The sequence below is a fragment of the Endocarpon pusillum genome (genome assembly GCF_000464535.1).
Source record: "Endocarpon pusillum Z07020 unplaced genomic scaffold scaffold481, whole genome shotgun sequence".
NCBI classification, from domain to species: Eukaryota; Fungi; Ascomycota; class Eurotiomycetes; order Verrucariales; family Verrucariaceae; genus Endocarpon; species Endocarpon pusillum.
Window position 1 is genome coordinate 100558 of NW_006916465.1, and position 19363 is coordinate 119920.

The 19363-nt window shown below is 50.2% G+C and overlaps 7 protein-coding genes across 7 annotated transcripts; 4 read left to right on the plus strand and 3 right to left on the minus strand.

Annotated features, from left to right (window-relative positions):
* Positions 1–684: 684 nt before the first annotated feature.
* EPUS_06345 (uncharacterized protein) lies at positions 685–2322 on the plus strand (the record flags this gene model as incomplete). Its single annotated transcript, XM_007805875.1, has 2 exons — positions 685–1441; positions 1514–2322. The coding sequence occupies 2 exons, from the start codon at positions 685–687 to the stop codon at positions 2320–2322; spliced, it is 1566 nt and encodes a 521-aa protein (XP_007804066.1).
* Positions 2323–2728: 406 nt separating this feature from the next.
* EPUS_06346 (uncharacterized protein) lies at positions 2729–3578 on the plus strand (the record flags this gene model as incomplete). Its single annotated transcript, XM_007805876.1, has 2 exons — positions 2729–2850; positions 2912–3578. 2 exons carry the CDS (start codon positions 2729–2731, stop codon positions 3576–3578), a joined length of 789 nt encoding a protein of 262 aa, XP_007804067.1.
* Positions 3579–4643: 1065 nt separating this feature from the next.
* On the minus strand, positions 4644–5192 carry EPUS_06347 (uncharacterized protein; the record flags this gene model as incomplete). Its single annotated transcript, XM_007805877.1, has 1 exon — positions 4644–5192. The coding sequence occupies one exon, from the start codon at positions 5190–5192 to the stop codon at positions 4644–4646; it is 549 nt and encodes a 182-aa protein (XP_007804068.1).
* A 462-nt stretch (positions 5193–5654) lies between these two features.
* On the plus strand, positions 5655–8237 carry EPUS_06348 (uncharacterized protein; the record flags this gene model as incomplete). Its single annotated transcript, XM_007805878.1, has 1 exon — positions 5655–8237. The coding sequence occupies one exon, from the start codon at positions 5655–5657 to the stop codon at positions 8235–8237; it is 2583 nt and encodes an 860-aa protein (XP_007804069.1).
* Positions 8238–8693: 456 nt separating this feature from the next.
* On the plus strand, positions 8694–12020 carry EPUS_06349 (uncharacterized protein; the record flags this gene model as incomplete). The annotated part of the gene is made up of 7 exons (XM_007805879.1): positions 8694–9227; positions 9277–9555; positions 9603–10064; positions 10115–10460; positions 10496–10860; positions 10918–11115; positions 11178–12020. 7 exons carry the CDS (start codon positions 8694–8696, stop codon positions 12018–12020), a joined length of 3027 nt encoding a protein of 1008 aa, XP_007804070.1.
* A 4282-nt stretch (positions 12021–16302) lies between these two features.
* Positions 16303–17789, minus strand: EPUS_06350 (uncharacterized protein; the record flags this gene model as incomplete). Its single annotated transcript, XM_007805880.1, has 2 exons — positions 16303–17630; positions 17684–17789. 2 exons carry the CDS (start codon positions 17787–17789, stop codon positions 16303–16305), a joined length of 1434 nt encoding a protein of 477 aa, XP_007804071.1.
* A 763-nt stretch (positions 17790–18552) lies between these two features.
* On the minus strand, positions 18553–18998 carry EPUS_06351 (uncharacterized protein; the record flags this gene model as incomplete). Its single annotated transcript, XM_007805881.1, has 3 exons — positions 18553–18702; positions 18760–18882; positions 18933–18998. 3 exons carry the CDS (start codon positions 18996–18998, stop codon positions 18553–18555), a joined length of 339 nt encoding a protein of 112 aa, XP_007804072.1.
* Between the last annotated feature and the right edge of the window lie 365 nt (positions 18999–19363).

Below are 19363 nucleotides of genomic sequence, written 5' to 3' on the forward strand. Positions count from 1 at the left end.
GTAGCGCTTGTGGGCAGTATGAGAGAATGAGAAGAGTGGCGGGGCACGGCTAGTACCGTAGTACAGCCAAATCCTTAGCGGTCACGTGCCTGCGCGCCCTAGTAGATTAGCCTTCTCCCTCCTTCTGAGATAGATTCTGCAGGTAGATAGAATTCCATCCATCCCCTTCATCAAGAGCCTCATCAGCCCCCAACAACAAACCTTATCATGGTAGAGGATAGTACTGTACGGGCACTTACCTGGCCCGCATCTAGAAACCCAAGCAGCATCATGAAGTTTCGTACCAGACGACGGATCTCTACAGCTCTTTGGCCTGAAACGTTTTCTTTCGGACCTCGAAGTCTATTTTTCTCTTGTCAAAAGTAGGCCATGTGTATTCGACGTATTTATAGACTATTACCATCTAGTGATCAACGCTGCTCGACCTGCTCTATCACGTGCTCTTGTTTGGCTATCATAACAATTGTGGCGCCGCTTCAAAATTAGGGATATTATTACCATTCGCAGAAGACGACTACATAAAGAAAGCCCCCCCGACTGTCTGTTTAAGAGAGTTGTCATCTAGCAATCATGCGTGAAGATAGGATTGACAGTGTCTCTTATGGAAGAACTGCTGACGCCCAATCTGTCCGTCAAACCCTAGCCACACAGAGCTCACCAAGAACGGGTACACATCATCAGCTGATGGGTGCAGACAACCTCTCGGTACGACTGACTGGTCGAAGTGGTCGTGCAGAGACGCTGAACCCCAACCCACTCCATGGAAACCATCCCACTGCCGTGCCAGCTCTTGTACCAGTTGGGACGCCTCTGACAGAATATTTGAAGGCAGGCCAAATGATGCCAATTCCCTTCCAAGCTGTCAGGCCTTCGATGAGACCACCAGTGCCAGTCGATCTCAATGCACAACTTAGAAGTAGGTCCGACATTATTTCAGTCCCTTCACCAGCTTCCAGTCGTTCATCGAGCCTGCCAACACGAAGATCACCGCATATTAGTCCACGAAAAAGGGCTGAGGCCGAGCCAGATGCAGTTCCGTCATCCCCGTCCGGGCTTTTATCAGCTACGCCGAGTGTGCCACAGACGTTTCACACGCCTTTAAAAAGATCCCTAAGTGCATTCCGAGCGTCCGTCGAGCCTTCGATACAACTTCGTCATCCAGCTCAGGCACATGGCTGGTCTTCCACAAGCCCACCCGATTCTGGAGTCCGCCCTATCAAGATCGGTATTGAGAGCGAGTTCTATCTAGAAGCCAGAAATACAGCTAACTCCAGAGATACCTTGGAAGAATTCATAGATGTCCTCACAGCCAATCATAACAGACAGTTGCCAGCACATTCTCAGATGCGGAGAACTCTCAGACCTTATGAATATAGTGGTAACTACTATGGAAAATGGTGTTTTGTCAAAGAGCCAACCATCGGCACCGTGCATGAACCATGTAAGTTATTTCATTCCCAGCAATCCCTTGATTTAGAGCCCACAATGGTTAACGTAGCTAAAATTCACGTAGGGGGCATTGAGTTAGTATCACCTATATTTTGGGCGTGTCCTGGTTCCACGTGGCGGAAGGAAGTTGAAGCGACTTGGGAATATCTCGAACGGCAGTATAGCATCACGAAAAGCACCTCTTGTGCGACGCATATTCATGTTTCGTTCCAGCCACCAGGCATATTCACACTGGAAGACATCCGGCGGATCGCACTTGCAATTTTACACTTCGAAACAGCCTTCGAAGTCCTGATACCGCCAGACCGTAGACGGAACCCTTATGCCAAAAGCAATTGGCTTGTCGGCCAACATTTGGGGCTGAAGAACAAATCTCGACCAGAATCTATGGCTGCTATAAACGATGCGACTGACATGATACAGTTAATACATTTGATGCAACCCGTCTACGATAGGGGCTATGCTTGGAATTTCAACAACTTATTTGACAGCAAACGCACAATCGAATTCCGCAAACCTCCAGGAAGCACAACAGCGAACCAGGCTCTAGCGTGGGCTGAGTTGGCATTGTCATTCGTCCAAGCAGCTGTCAGATATGGCACTCTAGAAAAACTGCAGAAAGTGCCATCCACTGTGAGAGGTTTATATTGGTTCATGGAGCAAGCAATCGTACCTGGCATGAACGAGCCTGGTCGGTTGGAACGCTTATTCGATGGCACAGCTCCGGACGTGGCGCTAGAGCCTCAAGGGATACGTTTGGATTTATCGTACAGAGAGGAACGGCAGTGGGATGAGGCGAGTAAAAGGAAGACGGCAGCAGATGAAAGGCGGGTTATTATGCATGCAAAGACTGTGCAAGATCCATATTGGTAGTGAAGGACTGCTCAATGTCTCAAATTACTGAAGTAATATATATATTATTCAATTTAACGTCCGTTGGGTTCCCTATTGGGCCATGTACTGAAGTAATATACGAAGCAACTTATAGTTAAACCGGAAACTGTCTATTATTGAGGTTCCCTTCATGACGTGATCATGGTTAAGGCTATGTGGCAGAATGAAAGAGACGGACAGTCGCCAGGATCATCCATTTGTATGCCTCACCACCATTGTCACTAGTTAGGTGGCCTGTTCGGTAGGCAATGTGACCTTGAAGTTGGGGCTCGGCTAGTGCAGCTCCAATTGTCCCAAGAAACAAGTACTTCGCTCTTAAAAGGCATTGGCCTGCGCAAATCCCCCATCAGTGATTATCGTCTGCGTTAGCGAAGCCTCGCAACCGATGGGTCATTACTCGGAAGATTACCAGCTCGTTCGTCGACTCGGCTTCGTGTATGAACCTCGAAGTGCCTTTCGTATGGCAACAACAAATATCGCCAATATCACAGCGAAGACTTTTGCTGAGTGAGTCGCAACTACAGGCCAATCGCATCATGAGGAACAATCGCTGAAACGTTCATCGTAGGCTTCTCTCCGGACCCATGATCGATATCTACGTTGGTGCATCAAAGCGACATTGGTCGCTACATCGCAACATTCTTACCCATCATTCCAGCTTTTTCGAGGAAGGAGACGTCCATGTGGACAGCAAGGTCGAGAGAAGCTCGATCGAATTATTGGATGAGGATCCTACTGCCTTTGAACTGCTCGTCAAATGGCTCTATCAGGGAAAAATCGATGATGTTTCTACACTTCCAGTTGACCAGAAATGGAACCATGCGGATGCTTGTCAGAAACTATATACTTTGTGTCACAAATTGCAAATGACACAATTGAAGAACCTGGCGATTGATCAATTCCGCAAGGGGTGCAATGAAGCGGGTTTGGTTCCAGGCCCCGAGGAGATGAGGCCCATTTACGAGAAAACACCACCTTCTTCTCCATTTCGCAAGCTTGTCAGCAGGATTGCTGCCAGACAAATCATGGATCCGGATGGCAACAAGGACGCCGTGACATACAGAGATTGCTTCGAAAGCAACGCCGATTTCGCAATAGACGTTATCAATGCTATCAAGGATGGCGCTGGACCTTCGCTATTTGACGATCCAACTGAAGGCAACTCTTGCAAATACCATGAACATGAGAATGGTGAAACCTGTCATAAGACAGTCAAATTCAAGAAGGGCTCCTGAACTGCGAGATGGGACCACCAGCAAACATCATTCTTCCGCTGTCTACTCAAAAATGCGCCACCAGCAAAGAGGTTTCGTAATCGACCACGACTACGAAATCAGCCTTCTGAACAGACTAGGAATTTTCACACTATCTCAGGATTGGTGCCCTTTGCGAAGTGGAGAACCTTTCTACACGACCGAAACGTCCATCCCAAAACAGCATCAATCGCGCAATCGGATCCAACCAGAGTCAATGCACTCCTCTCAAAGGATGCAGGAAAGGTACAACCAATCTCTACTGCTAGATATCTCACAAAGCCGTACACCATTCCCCTGATGTTGAGTAGAATCACACTTCCGTGATATCGAGAGGCGGATGCGGAGCTGTGTGCTGATAGAGCTCCTCTACTGTAAAATAAGATTCCAATGCAGGCCTGCAGTCCTGGCACACATATCTGACATGGAGTCGGAAGATATGACAAGCACAAATTGATGAATGGCTGCATACCTTTCGCAAATATGGCAAGTGACGATCAGGATGTGATGGTGGCCTGGGTCTGCATCACATGAATGCAGAAGGTTTGAAAAAGTTGAAGTTTCGCCAGAGAGTGCTGTCGAGACCAATTCCGATCCTCGGAGACCCGGACCACTTTTATAAAATTGCATCGACCAACCGTCGAATGCAACTAGAACGAAGCCAATGTCCATCAGCTTGACGTCTTGTTTGTGAGTTGTACAGTGCGACTTTTCTATTCGAGATTCTAGCACGTGCAAGTTCGACTATCATGCATTCTCTAAGAGTCTCGGACCCTTGCAGCTGAACTCGGCGGTTTGATGACTTGGGGAGTGCACTAAGTACTCGGCTCAGCTAGCACCGTTGACATTGTCTGTAAGGAATTGAGGAAAGAGATCATGGAGCTGAGACAAATGGCTGATTTGATACTCTGCTGCTCGCCGGGCTGGAGCCTGTACCCCTGGCTCTACTAAATGTACAGTATGCCACCCTCTAGCATGAGCGTGCGTACAATTGAGATAAGAATCATCTTTCCAGAATCAGCAACAGGAACTAAGGACATGCTCGGATCACCTACCAACAAAATAGCACTGGTCCGCTGCTGGTGCGCCTGCCTCCCTTTCCGCCTTTTCGAACATTTCAGGCCGAGGCTTACACAACAGCTCTTCTGCGGTATAGTCGCAATACGTGATGCCCTCAAAGCAGTCCTCGACTCCCAGCAGTCTAATAACCCTCTTGCCATGCGTGATATGAGCGTTCGTGAACAACCACATCTTGACCTTGTCTTTGTCAAACCTCTCTAGTAAGCGACGAAGCTCGGGATCTGGTTCCAAGATTTCGTCCAAAGGCAAAGCATCATCAACCTCGCGGTTGAATTCTAGTGGCTGGATCTTGTGGTGACGGTACAGCCCTTCGATGGCCAATCCATATTCCTTATAGTACTTCTGATGGAGCATTAAAGCGTCTCCGGCAGACAGGGAAAGATGTTTGATGAAGAACTTGTCTATCAGATCCTGCATGATATCGTGCACTCTCTTGTTCCTAGGATAAAGGCAATTGTCGATGTCCATAAATAGTATAGGTCTCTGGCAATGACCTCTGTAGCCCGAAGATTCCATGGTCAAAAAGCAACATGCGATGATGGTTAAGCTGGCAGCTTGGGAAGTCTTACTGGAGGTAAGGAGAGGTGTGCGAGGGCCTACGTGGTAACCAAGTCGCCGCACAAGCCTTGGGACACCGAGTAGATAATGATGGCTTAAAGGATCGTACTAGAATGTCATCGTCACCACTATGTAACTTGGATACTCCTTATGAGTAAGACATTCAAGTACAAGTTGCAGCCATGTTGGCGCCAAGATATCTCAAAGGACGCTAACGATTCGGACTTTTTTCCAACACAAAGTTGCGGATCGTCTCCTTTTTCTTCATCACTCGACACCACTTACACGCGACCAACAATTACACCAGGACTTTCCCATGTTCAGAAACAACCACCGTGCTTCTCCCACGCTCGTCATGAGCTACATCTGAAGCTGTACAGGAAGTTTTCTGACCTGTTCGGCATCATAGCAAGTGCGAGCATGTCCATCACAGCTGGAATGCAAGCGCCAGTAAATGGTCTCCCTCGACGACCGACCGAGGTCAACGAGGCCCTAGAGTACGAGAAGATTCTCAGCATCTACCATCAGGTAATAGCAGGAAACCACCCAAGATTGAAACCATCTGGACCTGTGAATGCGCAGCCTCGAGCAAGTCTAGCTCAATGTTCCTCCCAGGCTCCTTCCACAGCGCCGGCTCCCCTAGTGTCGGCATCAGCACTGCCGACTCCATTAGCAGGACTGCGATCTAGCAACATTGTAAAAGAACTGCCGCCAAAGCCAGCAAGCTTGAGTGGACCGTCTCTTTCCTCTCAACCAATCCTTTCCAAACCCCCAGCATCAGAGTTAGATCCAATATTTTTGACGAAATCAGATGACCTAGTTAAGGCAGAGATACAGCTACAACGTCAGCGAGTGGAACGCACCTTGCGCGAGCAAGTGGAACAGAAAAGGGTCGATGCAAGACACAAGCCATCCTTTGCAGAAGCTAAACCCGACTTTGATGTGGCTGATGTACTAACCAAAGCATTGACGCGTGTCAAACCTGTTGTATTCGATTCACCTCATGGTGTCAACGAAAATGACTCGGCCAGCGACTCTTTTGATGAAAATTCCTTCTATTCTAGCAAGGCACCCGATTCCAACCCTTGTGACGGGAATGATTCCCAGAAATCTTCTGTCTCCAAGCATCAGGTGCAGCCCGCCGAAAGTGACGAGCTTGATGCTGACGGGCTTGTAGATCGTCGTTCTGATGAAATGCAACAGGTCGACCTCACAGATTCGCCGTACCGGGTCATTCCCCGGCCTGATTTTCCGGCCGCTCCCAATCTCCTTTATCGCCACGACTTGGGGCGCGAGAGAGATGAAGTTCCTCCCTTACCCCGAAGAGCACTAGATGAAGATGAAGATGAGCCTGAGTACTCTCCACCGGAGCCGACGCAGGCCGCACATTTAAAAGACGGCAGAACCGCCAATTCAGGAGAACCATACCCAGAGCGCGCCCGACGCGTCAGTGGGAGGCACAGGAACCAATACCAGAACGCTAGAAGATACGGATCACCTATGGACACGGATGTCAGGATTGTAAGAAGCCATATCACTTCCCCAATTGCCCCTCAACCATCACGTGTGTCTCCACTTGCGGTTGCTAAAGGTCCTCCGATATCGCAGAACCGGCGCCATCGTCAAGAGTTCGGTCAACAACGACATGTTGGGGAGGTCGATTCTGAGCGAATAAGTCCTGACATGACAATCTCTACGGTCCAGCCGAGAAAGAAAAGAAAGGTGCAGGATGGCAGAAGAGGAGGTCGAAGGCGCGCCATTGGTTCACCAGATGCTATCATCAAAGACGAACCCGTCTCTCCTCCTCCATTTCACGATGTGCCGCCACTGGGTGCGGCGAGAAATCGTCCATCAGGTGGAAGACCGATCTACATAGATGCCGAACCACCGCCAGATATTCGTTATGTCCCCGAACGACAACATGAGCCACCTACTCCGCAGGTAGTCTATGATATTGAAAGTCAAGCGCCTCATAGTGCACCTCGTGTCCTCTCAAGGGCTGGACTGAAAGACGTTCCTGGAGTCAACCAGGATCTCAGGCGAGTAGTGAGTGTCCACAATATATCACAGCGAGAATATGCAGACTCTTCTTACCAGACTTCTACGCGGCTCCCACAAATTCCATCCTATGCCGGTGGCGAAGGTGCTGGCCGGCCCCACGAAGGTCGACCAGTCGAAGCACAGCCGCGCTTATACGAGAGGCCGCAAATCGTAGAAGAGGCACCGCTGCTGTCACCCATTTATCGTAATGCAGAACCAACCCAGCGACTTGCATTACAACCGATGGGCCCACCACCTCAACGGCGTATTGTTGTTGACGAGTATGGGCAGCGTTTCTATGAGACTGTTCAGCCGACGCAAGCTTCGGTCGTGCCGCCCTCTGCCAGACGGGTAGATGTAGAGAGCTATAACGAGATGGCTGCCACTCGAAATAGTATGACCCGCGCTGCATCAGTTTTGGCAGAACCCTACCGCGAAACGAGATATGTTCAGCAGGAAATGCCGCCGCCACAGATGGTCTACCGGCGCGTTAACGAAGCACCACGACCAGCCACATCGGATCTCCGGTACGTCACAGGGCTTCCGCGCCAATCTGATATTCGCTACATAACACGCGAGCCCATCGAAGCCACGCCTATTCCGCGAAGTGGAAGCGTGCAGATGTATGATTATCCCGTGCGGCAGTCGGCCTATCTCGACGATAGTGTGGCACCAAGAGAGCCGCTTGTGCGCGTGTCAAGCGTTCGACCTGCAGCTCGCGCATACGAGGAACCACGGGAAATGTTCGAGCGGGTCCAAAGTGTAAGGCCGGAAACTCGCGAGATGGACGTCTTCCCCGAAGAGCGCGCTCCACCCAGAAGAGAAGTGATGCAGTTGGAAGGACCTCGCTATGAGGTTAGACGGACTGCTGAAGGAGAACGGTACTATCGGATAGACGATGCTGGAAGGATGATGTTGGATGGAGCGGTCGAGGCAAGGCCAACGTACGCTCCAAGGTATTGATTAGAGAAGGTACATGTGGGCATGAAGTCCAGTAGTCGAGGATTCCAGCTGTCTGGAAGGTGTACTTTGGTTAGCAATTGGTGTCCCTAATCACCCAACTACAAGCATTACATTACTCCCATTGGCCCACCGGGTAGACTACTACAGCACTCCCTCTTTACTAGTGCGAGGAGGCTCAGGTAACCTTCGGCATCATGGAAGAAGGAGCACATCGTAGGGGCACCATTCTACACCAGGGCTTATCTACCGAGGTTCTCAATAAAACAATTCCCTTTGCAATGTCAGCGAAGCTTCCAAGATAAGTGTGTAGTATTTCCTTGTTTCGGTTAGCGGACCGAGTCGCTCTAGCCGCAGCTTGTCCGCCACACCCACCTCGATCCAAGATTACATCCACAGGATCCAATCCCTCAGCACTCGACATTTTCCCAGTTGCGCATCTTGGGGTGTGCCGCTGAAATGCATAAAATCACCAACTTCACAGGCCAGGCTCGCCATGGCTGGGACCGGATGACGCCGGCCGCCTTTGGCATGTCCAGGCCTCATACTGATGTCTCCACCTCCCAACAGCTCCGCCGCCCTCCGGGTCCTCCAACAGGCACCTCTCAGACGCCCGTCGATGCGACTGTCAATCTTGCCTTCAACGTGCCCTTTGCATCGAATCTGCCTGGACCTGAGGTGGATGATGTCCTCCATTCCAGCCCCGGGGCACTTCAACGATGGACATACCCCCCAGGGACAGCCGAGGGCACGCCAGTACATAAGCTCCCCGTTCATGCAAACAATATCGAGACGTTGAGGAAACTCTGCCGGCAAATCAGTGATCAAAGTGGAGGGAGACTTGAGGCCTCTGTTACCTCCTCTGAGCTGAAGGCCTCCCAATCATTGCAACGACGACCTCATGGCCAGGTTACCAATGTCTGCATATCTGGGGATGGGGATCTTGTCAACAAGATGCGTGCGAAGATCTTGAATGAGACCCCTATTTCGCTGGTAAGGCAACCATGGCAAAATTTCAGATGAATGCTGACACTCTTACTAGCGATCCGCCATTGTTGACATCAATCCCAATCTTATCACCGACGGCGTATCGAACAACATCCGAACGAATGTGCTTAGCCATATTGACCGGATAGCAAGCTACACGGGAACGGATATGTTCCTTTTGAATCCCAAGGGCACGGATCCTGAAGGCGCGGGTCTTTCATACACTGGCGGAGCGGAGACAGGTCTGGACCAAAGATATCGGGTGAACATTTTTGGCGACATGGAGAGCGTGGAACATGCAAAGACTCGAGTACTCATGATGATTGACCAGATTGTATGTCTACCCACCTCTTTCCTGTGTACAGACTGACCAGTGACCAGCTCAAGCACAAGATCGACGTCATAAAACTGGAGTTGACGATGCACACCCTGGTTTGCGGACGGACTCGCAAGAACATCAAGATGATCGAGTCAGCTACGAAAACAGCCATCTATTTTCCGCCACCTTTTCCTCGGGTTTTTAACTATGTCCCTCAGGGGGCTACTCGACGCAGCGAGGACGAAGTGTTCATCACTGGTGAGACGCAGGAAAGAATACAGCAGGCTAAGCAAAAGCTACGAGACCTCGTCATGGGCGTCAAGATTTATGTCAAAGACGTCATGGTCAACTGCAACAAGATTGACAACATCCTTCTAGATCGACTGGACAAGGTCAGAAAGGTGATGGAAACTAATGGCTCGTATGTTCTGTTCCCTCAACTTGGCAGCCAACGAGGTTTGGTGCGTGTGCAAGGTACGGAAATTCTTCACGTGGAGCGGACGGTGCGGGAAATTATGGCACTGGTAAGATGGTGTCGTTGGTAGGGAGATCCGCGCTGACATCGTTTGTCTAGGCAGGACAGTTCTATAGCGCGTCTTGGTGGGTCATGGTTCCAAACAACATGCAAGGAGGCGTGCCGCGGGCTCCTTCAGTTGCCGATATTCGCGTCATGCTGTCTGATATTTGTATCAACTCAGGCGCAGACTTGAGTTTTGATAAATTCACTTTCAACATCAATGGGTCAGACGATGCTGTCAAGGCTGCAATGATGGTCATCTACCAGATTCCGTTCGTCAACAGAAATGATTATCAGATTCGAGTGAAGATCGAGCTCGCAAACGAACACAAAGAGTTTGTTAGTGGCAAGAAGAATGGCAAGATCAACAAGATCATGGGGCAGAGTACAACTCAAATATCCTGTGGGCACTCTTCATGATAACTGACTGCGTAACAGGCAACGTACAGATCATATTCGACGGCTTCAACGAATATAACTTCTACATCGATGTATGTGGTACGAAGTATGAAGCCACGAAGAATGGACTGGATCTGGTGGAGCAGGAGATGCCTGCGTCGATCGCATTTCACGTTCCTGACCAATATCACAAGCGTATTATCGGCATTGGTGGACAGCACATTCAACGCATCATGAAAAAGTATTCTGTTTTTGTCAAATTCTCCAATGCGATGGACCGTGGAGGGACGAGTAAGGAAGACGACGACATCAAGGTCGACAACGTAATCTGTCGCACACCAGCACGTAATGCTCAAAGTCTCGATCTTGTGAAGCAAGAGATCATGGACATGGTGGAGAAAGTTGTAAGCGAAGATGAATCCCCTGCTGGTAGTATAATGTCCTTATCGGATGGTGATTAGGATGCCGAGTTCGTTTCAGAAACCGTTGTCATCAACCGCCTCTATCATCGTGAGCTCATTGCTCGAATGCACGAAATTGAAGAACTGGAAAAGAAATGGAATTGCAAAATCGATTTTCCAAACACAGAACAAGCAAGTGATGTTATCACCATATCTGGGCCGGAGTATCAAGTCCCTCAAGCTCTTGACGCGTTCTTGGTGAGTTGAAATCTGCCCACGAATGGGAAATCATCTCCCCCTACTAATCAAGCAATTTTTAGGGCATGGTGCCTGAGAAACACGAGATAGCCTTTCAGAACTCCGAAGAACTCTCCAACTTTTTCGCGTCTCCCGAGTTCCATGATGATGTCCGACAAAAGCTTAAAGATCAATACGAGGTTGATGCGCATGTCAACGCCACGCATCCCTTCGCCTCTACGCCCTCCGCATCTGTGGAGATACTTGCACCTCCCGCTGAGGGACACCTTGTACTTACTTATACACGCAACAATGCCGGTGGTTTGAAAGATGCCATCGATTTCCTTATTTCGCGTCTTGTAGCATACGGATTGGATGCTACCACCGTCAAGGGCGCTATTCCTCGGCCGAAATCTGATTCGTTCGAGGAGTCTCTTCCATTTTTCGATTCCAAGCTCCTTCAAAATGCACCCTCTATTCATTCCACCGACTCACCCACCCGCTCTACCTTCGGCGACACTGACAACGTCTCTTTGAGCGATCGCGCCTCTCTTTTCGAGCGTCTCCGCAAACCAGGCAGCATCTCATCATTTTCTTCGTTCATCAGTCGCAAAAACCAGAACAACTCAACCGGATCCTTCTTCAAACACGCTTCTTCCAATGCCAGCAAAGCATCACTCGTCTCGCAGGAAAGCCGTGACAGTGGTTATCGCAATCCATGGAACGACAGTGGGGTGAATCTACCGGAGGAGGATGTTCACGTTGGTGGCTGGCCACCACGCTTCGATACCAAATTTCCATTTACAAGCACGCCGGGCGACACCACGCCCAAACACGATCCTAGAGCGAGCTTTGATTCCGGTCGGCCTTCTACTTCGAATTCGACTTCAGGATACCCGGTCCCAATTGGGCCACCTCATCGTTAATCATGCAAAAATACCTATTCAGCGTCTCCTTTTTCCAAGCAATATACCCAGCATTGTGTGTCTTGTGAGGCGCGTTGAGAAGATTGGCGTATACTCGTCTTTACAGCTTGCTATTTTTATATGCTCAAATGATACCAGACCTTGCGTTTCTTGTTGCCACGGTCGTTGGGCCGGAACGTCGACTACGTGTTTTGTGATCGTCAGTACTCTCTTTTACATCATGAACACTCGATGCTTGTCTCGTCCATGTGTGGGTCTATTCATTTGTCAGTGTGTCAGGCAGTGATGCCGCTGAGCCTTTCCCCTTTGCTTGTTGGATGACAAACCCGATCAAGAATAGCTAGTAGAGCTATCCATGCTTATGAGATACCCGAGATATAAAAATGCAACTCACCCTCTCTATGAGCTCATCTTCAATTTTCTTAGTTGCTCGTAGCCGGTGTATGGCACGGCCTATTTCTCCCCTCTACCTGAGCCCTCTTGCTCTCTCTTCTCCGTATGTCCTTGTTGGTATCATCAACGATACTCCGTACAGTAAATGGCAGAAGCCTGCGCCAAGCTCCGGTGAAACCGCTTTCGCTGTCCGACCCTGTTCTGCACAACTTGTACAAAACGATTGTCAGACTTCGAGTTCGCATTTGACACAGTCTATGTTCCACTAGAGCTGTGCAAAAATCAGCTCGGAATTGGTTTCCGACTTCTCGGGACAAGAGGCGTGCAAACAGTTGAAACATCACCCCATGCACAACCCTGCCACGCCTCGTCAACCTCGTTTCTTACTTTGTGATTGATATAAAACACTAATCTTCTACCTACTACACTGGTCGCACAGAGTCCTCAAGCTTTGGTCCTTAAAACCTACCTGCAACACGAAGCTGTGCCACAACTACCATCTCAGATTTCTACCAGCAAACCCTAGTGACATAAGTATTCATCAATTCAGGTTCAATATTTCCCATCCTCGCAAACATGCAATTCTTCTGTTATTCAACTTTGGCCATTACTGCTCCCATCCTTGTTCCAGCGTGCAATTATCATGTCAGCCAGACCGGAGGGCGGTAAGAACAAAGCACTCCAACGTACTCCTGATGATGAAGAACAAGTATCATCCCAGACATTGGCTTCACGGTCCAACTTAACTCTTCCAACGGAACTGCTATCGCAGTTTTCTCTATCATCAGAACGGCACTCACGGCCCTCCCCGTGTCCACCGCGACGTGCTGAACCTCGGCAACCACCACCACTATCCGCCAGAGGGACTCAGACGCGGCCCAAGAATCCTGTCACTAGGCTCCAATCCACAAAGTCCTCTACTCTACCTTGTCCTCAGGTAGTAGGTTCATCTTCTTCTCAGCAACCAAGAGGAACCTCGACTCCTCCCATGCGTGCACCACCACGACCGGGACCCGAACCCTCCGTTGCTGCTCGATTCCAACATCGAGTTCACTCTTCGCCTACCTCCTCTTTTCGAGAGCAGCAGCGACTGGCAGCCTTTAAAGCAGCGACAATATACACGGCACCGCAATGTCCGAATTATGGAGGCATGTTTCCGGGGGAGGGTGTGTGCCGTGATGGAAAGTGTCACTGTCACTCAGACTGTCAAGATCCCCAATGTTTGGTCTGTCATTTGTAAGAAGAATGGTTGCGGTGGGAGCAAGATGGGTCTTCTGAAGATTCAAGGATAATGTGTGTGATCTTCTGGTGTCAAATCCATTGCCAGGATTCTGTCTCGGCATGGGTATGCCTGGAGTCAGTTTGAAAAATGATGGACAACATGATACTTACTCATGGTCTAGTTGCTGGCCAGCTAGACCGGAATGGCTGCTAACCACACGAAGAATTCCGATGGCTTGTCTGACCACGCTTCGACGTTAGCGTCAAGCTACCTTGGCCAATAAGTGTTTCAAGCCTTAACTCCTGAAAATTGCTGCTGTAGCATATGATGTTCCAAAGCCGATGACTCCAAACAGATCATGCTATGCAGCCTATTGTCGTCATATAAGTTACTTGAGAACTTCTCTCTCCCTATCCCTTTCCCTATCCCTCTCTCTCTCCCTCTCCCTCCCTCATCTTCCTCTCCTTGCCCCCAACACCAAGCAATCTGTCACTATTCACTCTTCGACTCCTAAATTGCATCCAAGTCTCTTATTCCTGTTCATATTATTTGGTCAGCAGTCAAGATGAGTTTTGGCGAAAGTAACCAACAGTCCACATCTCGATATCCACTAAGAGCGCAATCAACACCGAATCCCATTTCTGGACAGTTTGCACAGCTCCACGCCTCACCAGGTGGAGCTCCAGCATCTCGGCCTCAACCACAAGCTCCTACTCAGTGGCATCGAACGCAAGATCCCTCTTACCGGCATCAAGCACGACTCCCTGTCACGACTCATTTGGACCAGGACCTTGCCGGCCGTTCACCCTATGTAGCACCGTACTGCCCAAGCGCGGGTGGTCTACTTGCAACAGCCGGGCGGTGCCAGGATCCGAGATGCCACTGCAAGTCGGTTTGTCAGAGGTCAGATTGCGCCGTCTGTGCGGCACGAAGATATATGCAGAAAAACAAGATCTACCAGCATGTGTTGGACCTGCGCCCTAAGATGTAAATAATCCAGGTGACTCGTACAGCGATCTCGCCGGGCGTCGTGTGTGGAAAGGCGAACATAGCTCGTTCATGAAGCAGCAATTTGTTTCTGATCAAAGCTCAGCGACACAAACTACTTTGAGAAACCATGCAATAGCGGCCATGTGATTGGTCTGTAACTGGGAGATTTGTCCTAGCTTCCCGAAGCAATGGTTGCCGAGACGTGGCTTGGTCGTTGTTGAAGTCGTTGTCCCAATACACAATCCTACAGATATTGTGCATGTTTGTAGTTTTTTCTTTTCGTTTACAAAGCAAGTCAATCCTTTCCTTGTTGGAGCACATTACCCATCTCCTGTGTCAAACGATATTATACGTTGATCTCCTGGCTTGTAGTAAGCGACCACTTTGACTGAGCTATCCATCGAGACAAATGCAGATTATTCTTCCGGTTTGCCTTCTCTAAGACTGCCTTGCAGTAACATCTGACCTAGGATGAGCCTGTGACTCTTCTTTCAGACCATACAAGCCAGACCAGGCCGCGTCCGGTTGACTGCAATGGTGAAACAGTGTGCTACGCCGTTTCATCAACATGTGTCTCGCCATCGTTGTCTCCAAGCAATGAAGTCGTTGCTTCTGCTAAATAAGTACAGCTTATAAGCTCTTTGACGGCCTCTTTGGCTAAATCTGGGCTTCTTTAAGGCAACACTCGTTGTAGGAGAGAACAGACTGCACCTGACTGTACTGTTTCATCTATCTGGGTACTAGTCTTACTGGAGCAAAAATGGACAAGGCCAGAAACCAAGGGGAAAGACGCATCGGAATGTCAAGAACGAGTACCTCTTTTTATATGGACAGACACCTTTATCAGGAGAATCTCCCTCACCTGGACAACTACATTCGTCTGGTCAGCTTACTCCACCGGGCTGGCCTTCAGATACAGTGGTAGGTCCAGCATCTCGGCCGGGATCACGAGCCACTGCGTCTGAAAAGCAACAGCAACAGAGACAGGTCCGGTTTGCTTCTCAACCATCTTCCGCGCCGCCATCTTCGCTTGGACAGCCTTTACGACCTTCATCCCACAAACTGATGGGTCCAGGATCTCGGCCTGAAGCACGAACCACTTCTCAGGGATTGAATTGGGTTGGGGTTTGAGGATTCAGGAGGAGGAAGAGGAGGCTGCTTAGGAAGGGAGCGGAGCGGAGCGGACTCTGCGTCAGCTATTGTATTGGGTGGGTGGGTAGAGGACTCCCTAGCGGAGCTCTCACCGATATATAACCCTGCGGGTCCTCAGCCGCTGGTGCGCAATACAATACAAGCAGTTGTCTACCATCGGAGCCAACTTTAGCCTCCCTCCCGGTCTCGTAAGCATGGAGAACGTAGAAATGTTGGCTCCAGGGGGGCCATTATAGAGAGATCTGAATCTAGGTCCTTTTCCTCGAAACTTTAACGCTATCTAGAACAATGAAAGGGTGCTCGTCCGGGGGCAGGGGAAAGCAAAGTTAAAGCTAAAGCCTGGTCATGCATGCACAAGGGGTATCTGGGGGTATCGAAAGAAAGAAAGAAAGAAAAAGAGAAAAAGAAAAGAAAAGAAAAAAAAAACATCCAGCGTCATCCACCTCATCACACGATAGGGCGCCCCCCCCCTCACCCCCAAAGAAGAACCCAAAAATCTAACCCGGTCAAAAACCTTGCCCGGCCTCAGAATGCAACGCCACACCCCACACCTTGACTCGATGCTGGCGCCCTTCCCGCTTCCCGCACCTCTCCCCGTCCTATCTTCGCGTATACAGACATATCAGGGATGTCCGGCACTGGATCACCCTCCTCCTTCCCTGCTCCCTCTCCCATAGCCCCAACCCTCAAATTCTTCTTCCCCATCCCGGAATCCAGCGTCCGCAACGTCGCGCTCCGACTTCTGCTCCAGCTCCTCGAATCAAGAACCGTCGTCGGTGCGGTGGTGCTGCTGGTCATGCTGACTATGGACTCGCTGTCGGAGTCTATGGGCGAGCCGAGACTTGAGGACGAGGACGAGGTAAAGGAGGGGGAGCGGCAGTTGTGAGAAGGGGTATGTGAGTGCTGGTGCTGATGCTGGTATTCTCGTTGGGGGAGGGGGGGTGTGATGGCGCATTGGTAGAATTGAGAGGGCTTGGGGGCTTTGGTTGTGGTGGAGGAGTGGGAGAGCCAGTGGGATATGCGGGTCCGGTTGGAGGAGGAAGAGGTGTCATGGCTTGGGGTTGGGCGGAGAGGTTTCTTGTAGGGGATGCGGATGCTTGGTGGTGGGAGGGTGGTGGTAGCAGGTCGGTTCTGTTCTTGTTCTTGTGCGTAGAGGGGTGGGAAGTCGAGCGTCGTATTGTCCGCAGTCTGAAGGGGGACAGAGCTAGGCTCTTCTTCCTCTAGCAGTTCGATTGCCGCTTCGCTTTGAGGGGGAAGGCCAGGTAAGGAGCTCCAGCAGATGGGATGGCTGTTCAGTGGTTCGAACGCACTGGGAGGCGGCTGAGATACCAGTGGAGACGATCCCTGCTGCTGCTGCTGCTGCTGCTGCCAGTAGTCTAGCTGCCTCTCGCCTACCATGGATATTGTCGGTCTAGTGGTTTGGGGCTGGGAGAAGGGCGGCAGCATGTTTTCTGACCGTGTACGGATCAGTGCCTTGGGCGGGACTTGAATCTCGCCCAGATCGGTGAAGGCGACATGTTCGAATCCGGGAAGGTCCGAGAGTCGGTTACCAGGTAGGTAAATGCTGAGCTCCAATGGTCTGAACTGTTGCCTACAAGGAGACATCCTGTCCGCGGTTGTGACGGGCAGAGGAGCGCTGATGTCCGGCATGGACAATTGTTTCTTGATTATAAGACTGGCTCGGATGGATGCTTTCGAGGCAAGCTCCTTGCCTCGTGATACCCAATGCGACATGCGATTTACAGAACAAGGACTCGGACCTGGTGATTTAGGCATCTCGTCGTAGAAGACCAGCTTCATTGGGGGGACGAGGTGCGGTTGATTATGGGCCACCTTCATTTCGCGCTCGACACCTGTGCCCGTCTTGTCAGCGCAAAGCAGTCTGAAGATGCGGACGTAGGCTCACCGCTCGTCACAGCAACGCTGCCTGAGCGTTGGGCCTGGCCGAAGCAACTCAGCAGGATGGCCAGCCATCTCGTGAATATCCCATCGGCAGAACCTGGCTGCGACATCCTCACGAAAAAGCCCGCTGGCACCAGAAGCTACACGAAGGCTGTCCAAGTGCGCGCACCACGAGAAGTGAAGACATGACGGGCGTCTTAAGAGAAAAGAGACTCTAGAAAAGAGACTCGAGGAAAGTTGAAACGAGGTGGTTAGAAGCATCGGTCACACGGGCTTGAGTGACGCGTTGGTGATCAATCAGCTTGTTGCAAAGCGCTGCTTGAGGAAGCGCAACGTTGCAAGATGGCAGAGGAATGGTATCCATTGGTATCCATTGGACCTAAACTTGCCCCGGTATCCCGGGTACTAGAGCTGTCAATTTGGACGCAAGGAAGGCTGATACATTGAAAGCCTCAAGAGTTGGGGTTTGTGCACGTTCATTGGTGGAGGCGGGAAAGTGTCAGATCTGTAACCTGCCCAATCAGGAACTCATCTCAAAGGGAAAGGTCTTGGCATGTGCATCTGTCAGTACAGAGTACCTAGTACGAGTAGCTAGTGATGGGGATGGCACTGCACATGTGACTAAATCACTTGAATATAAGTGGCCCAGAAGTACAATGGGCCCAGACTGTTGCACAAAGGGTGTGGTCAATAAAAGAAATTAGATCTTCAGAGATAAATCAGCGATATGTAGCTTAATCAGGTAACTTTTTCCACTCCAACCACTGCGCTATTGCTGATCTCAACCTCAATTCCCAACCATCACCCTGAGGAAGCGGTGGTCTTCCCACTCCAATGTACCAGCTTCAGGTTGCTAAGAAGCACTGCAAGCTCTCAAGATTTGAAGCTGATTGCTCGTTTGCGCATATTCATACCATCATAGCTATCAATGGTTGTTTTCAAGGTCATACTAAGAGACTGCGCCTGGTTGGTAAGCTCGGTTGCCTGGCTTTGAACCCTATCGATGAGCCCAAAGGCGATCGTCTGTATGTAACAGATAAGAATTCATTCAGGTACAAAAACTCACAGGTGGTTACTCACATCAACAATGTTCTCCACTTGGCGAAGCACAGCAGCTATCGGCGCTCCAATGAATGGAACAGTTTGAAAGAGGCCAGCCTTGCCAATGAGAATGTTCAAAAGGACCTGATGGACACGTACAAACTGAGTCAAAGTCAGAACTTGGCGGTTTTAGAGCTTTACCGGAATCCTACATCTCTAAAAGCATCTGCGATAGCCTGTGCTTCGTTCGCATCGTCGACATTTGGGGTTTGCTGCATAGCTGCAATATCGCTTGTAGCGGTCGCCACGATGGCGGTAAACCCAGCGATGATTTTTTAAATCTCTGTCAGCGGCGAAGAGACGAGTGCCCGAAAGAGCACGCGACGAACTGGAAATGGACCCTGCCCAACGACCATAAGAGGGCCATTGATGATGCTGATAGACTGTGCCGGCGTCTGTAAGGCCTGAGACATTGTAGTAAGAATACCGATGTGCTCTACCATTTGCTTAGGTGTCGCGGATGAAATGACGAATGGAGCGGCAGCCAGAGCCACTGTAAGGACTTTGATTGGGCTGAGCATCGTGACAACAATGCGCAAGGTGTTGGGGTACAATATGTTTGTGTAGGAATGGGAGCTTCCAA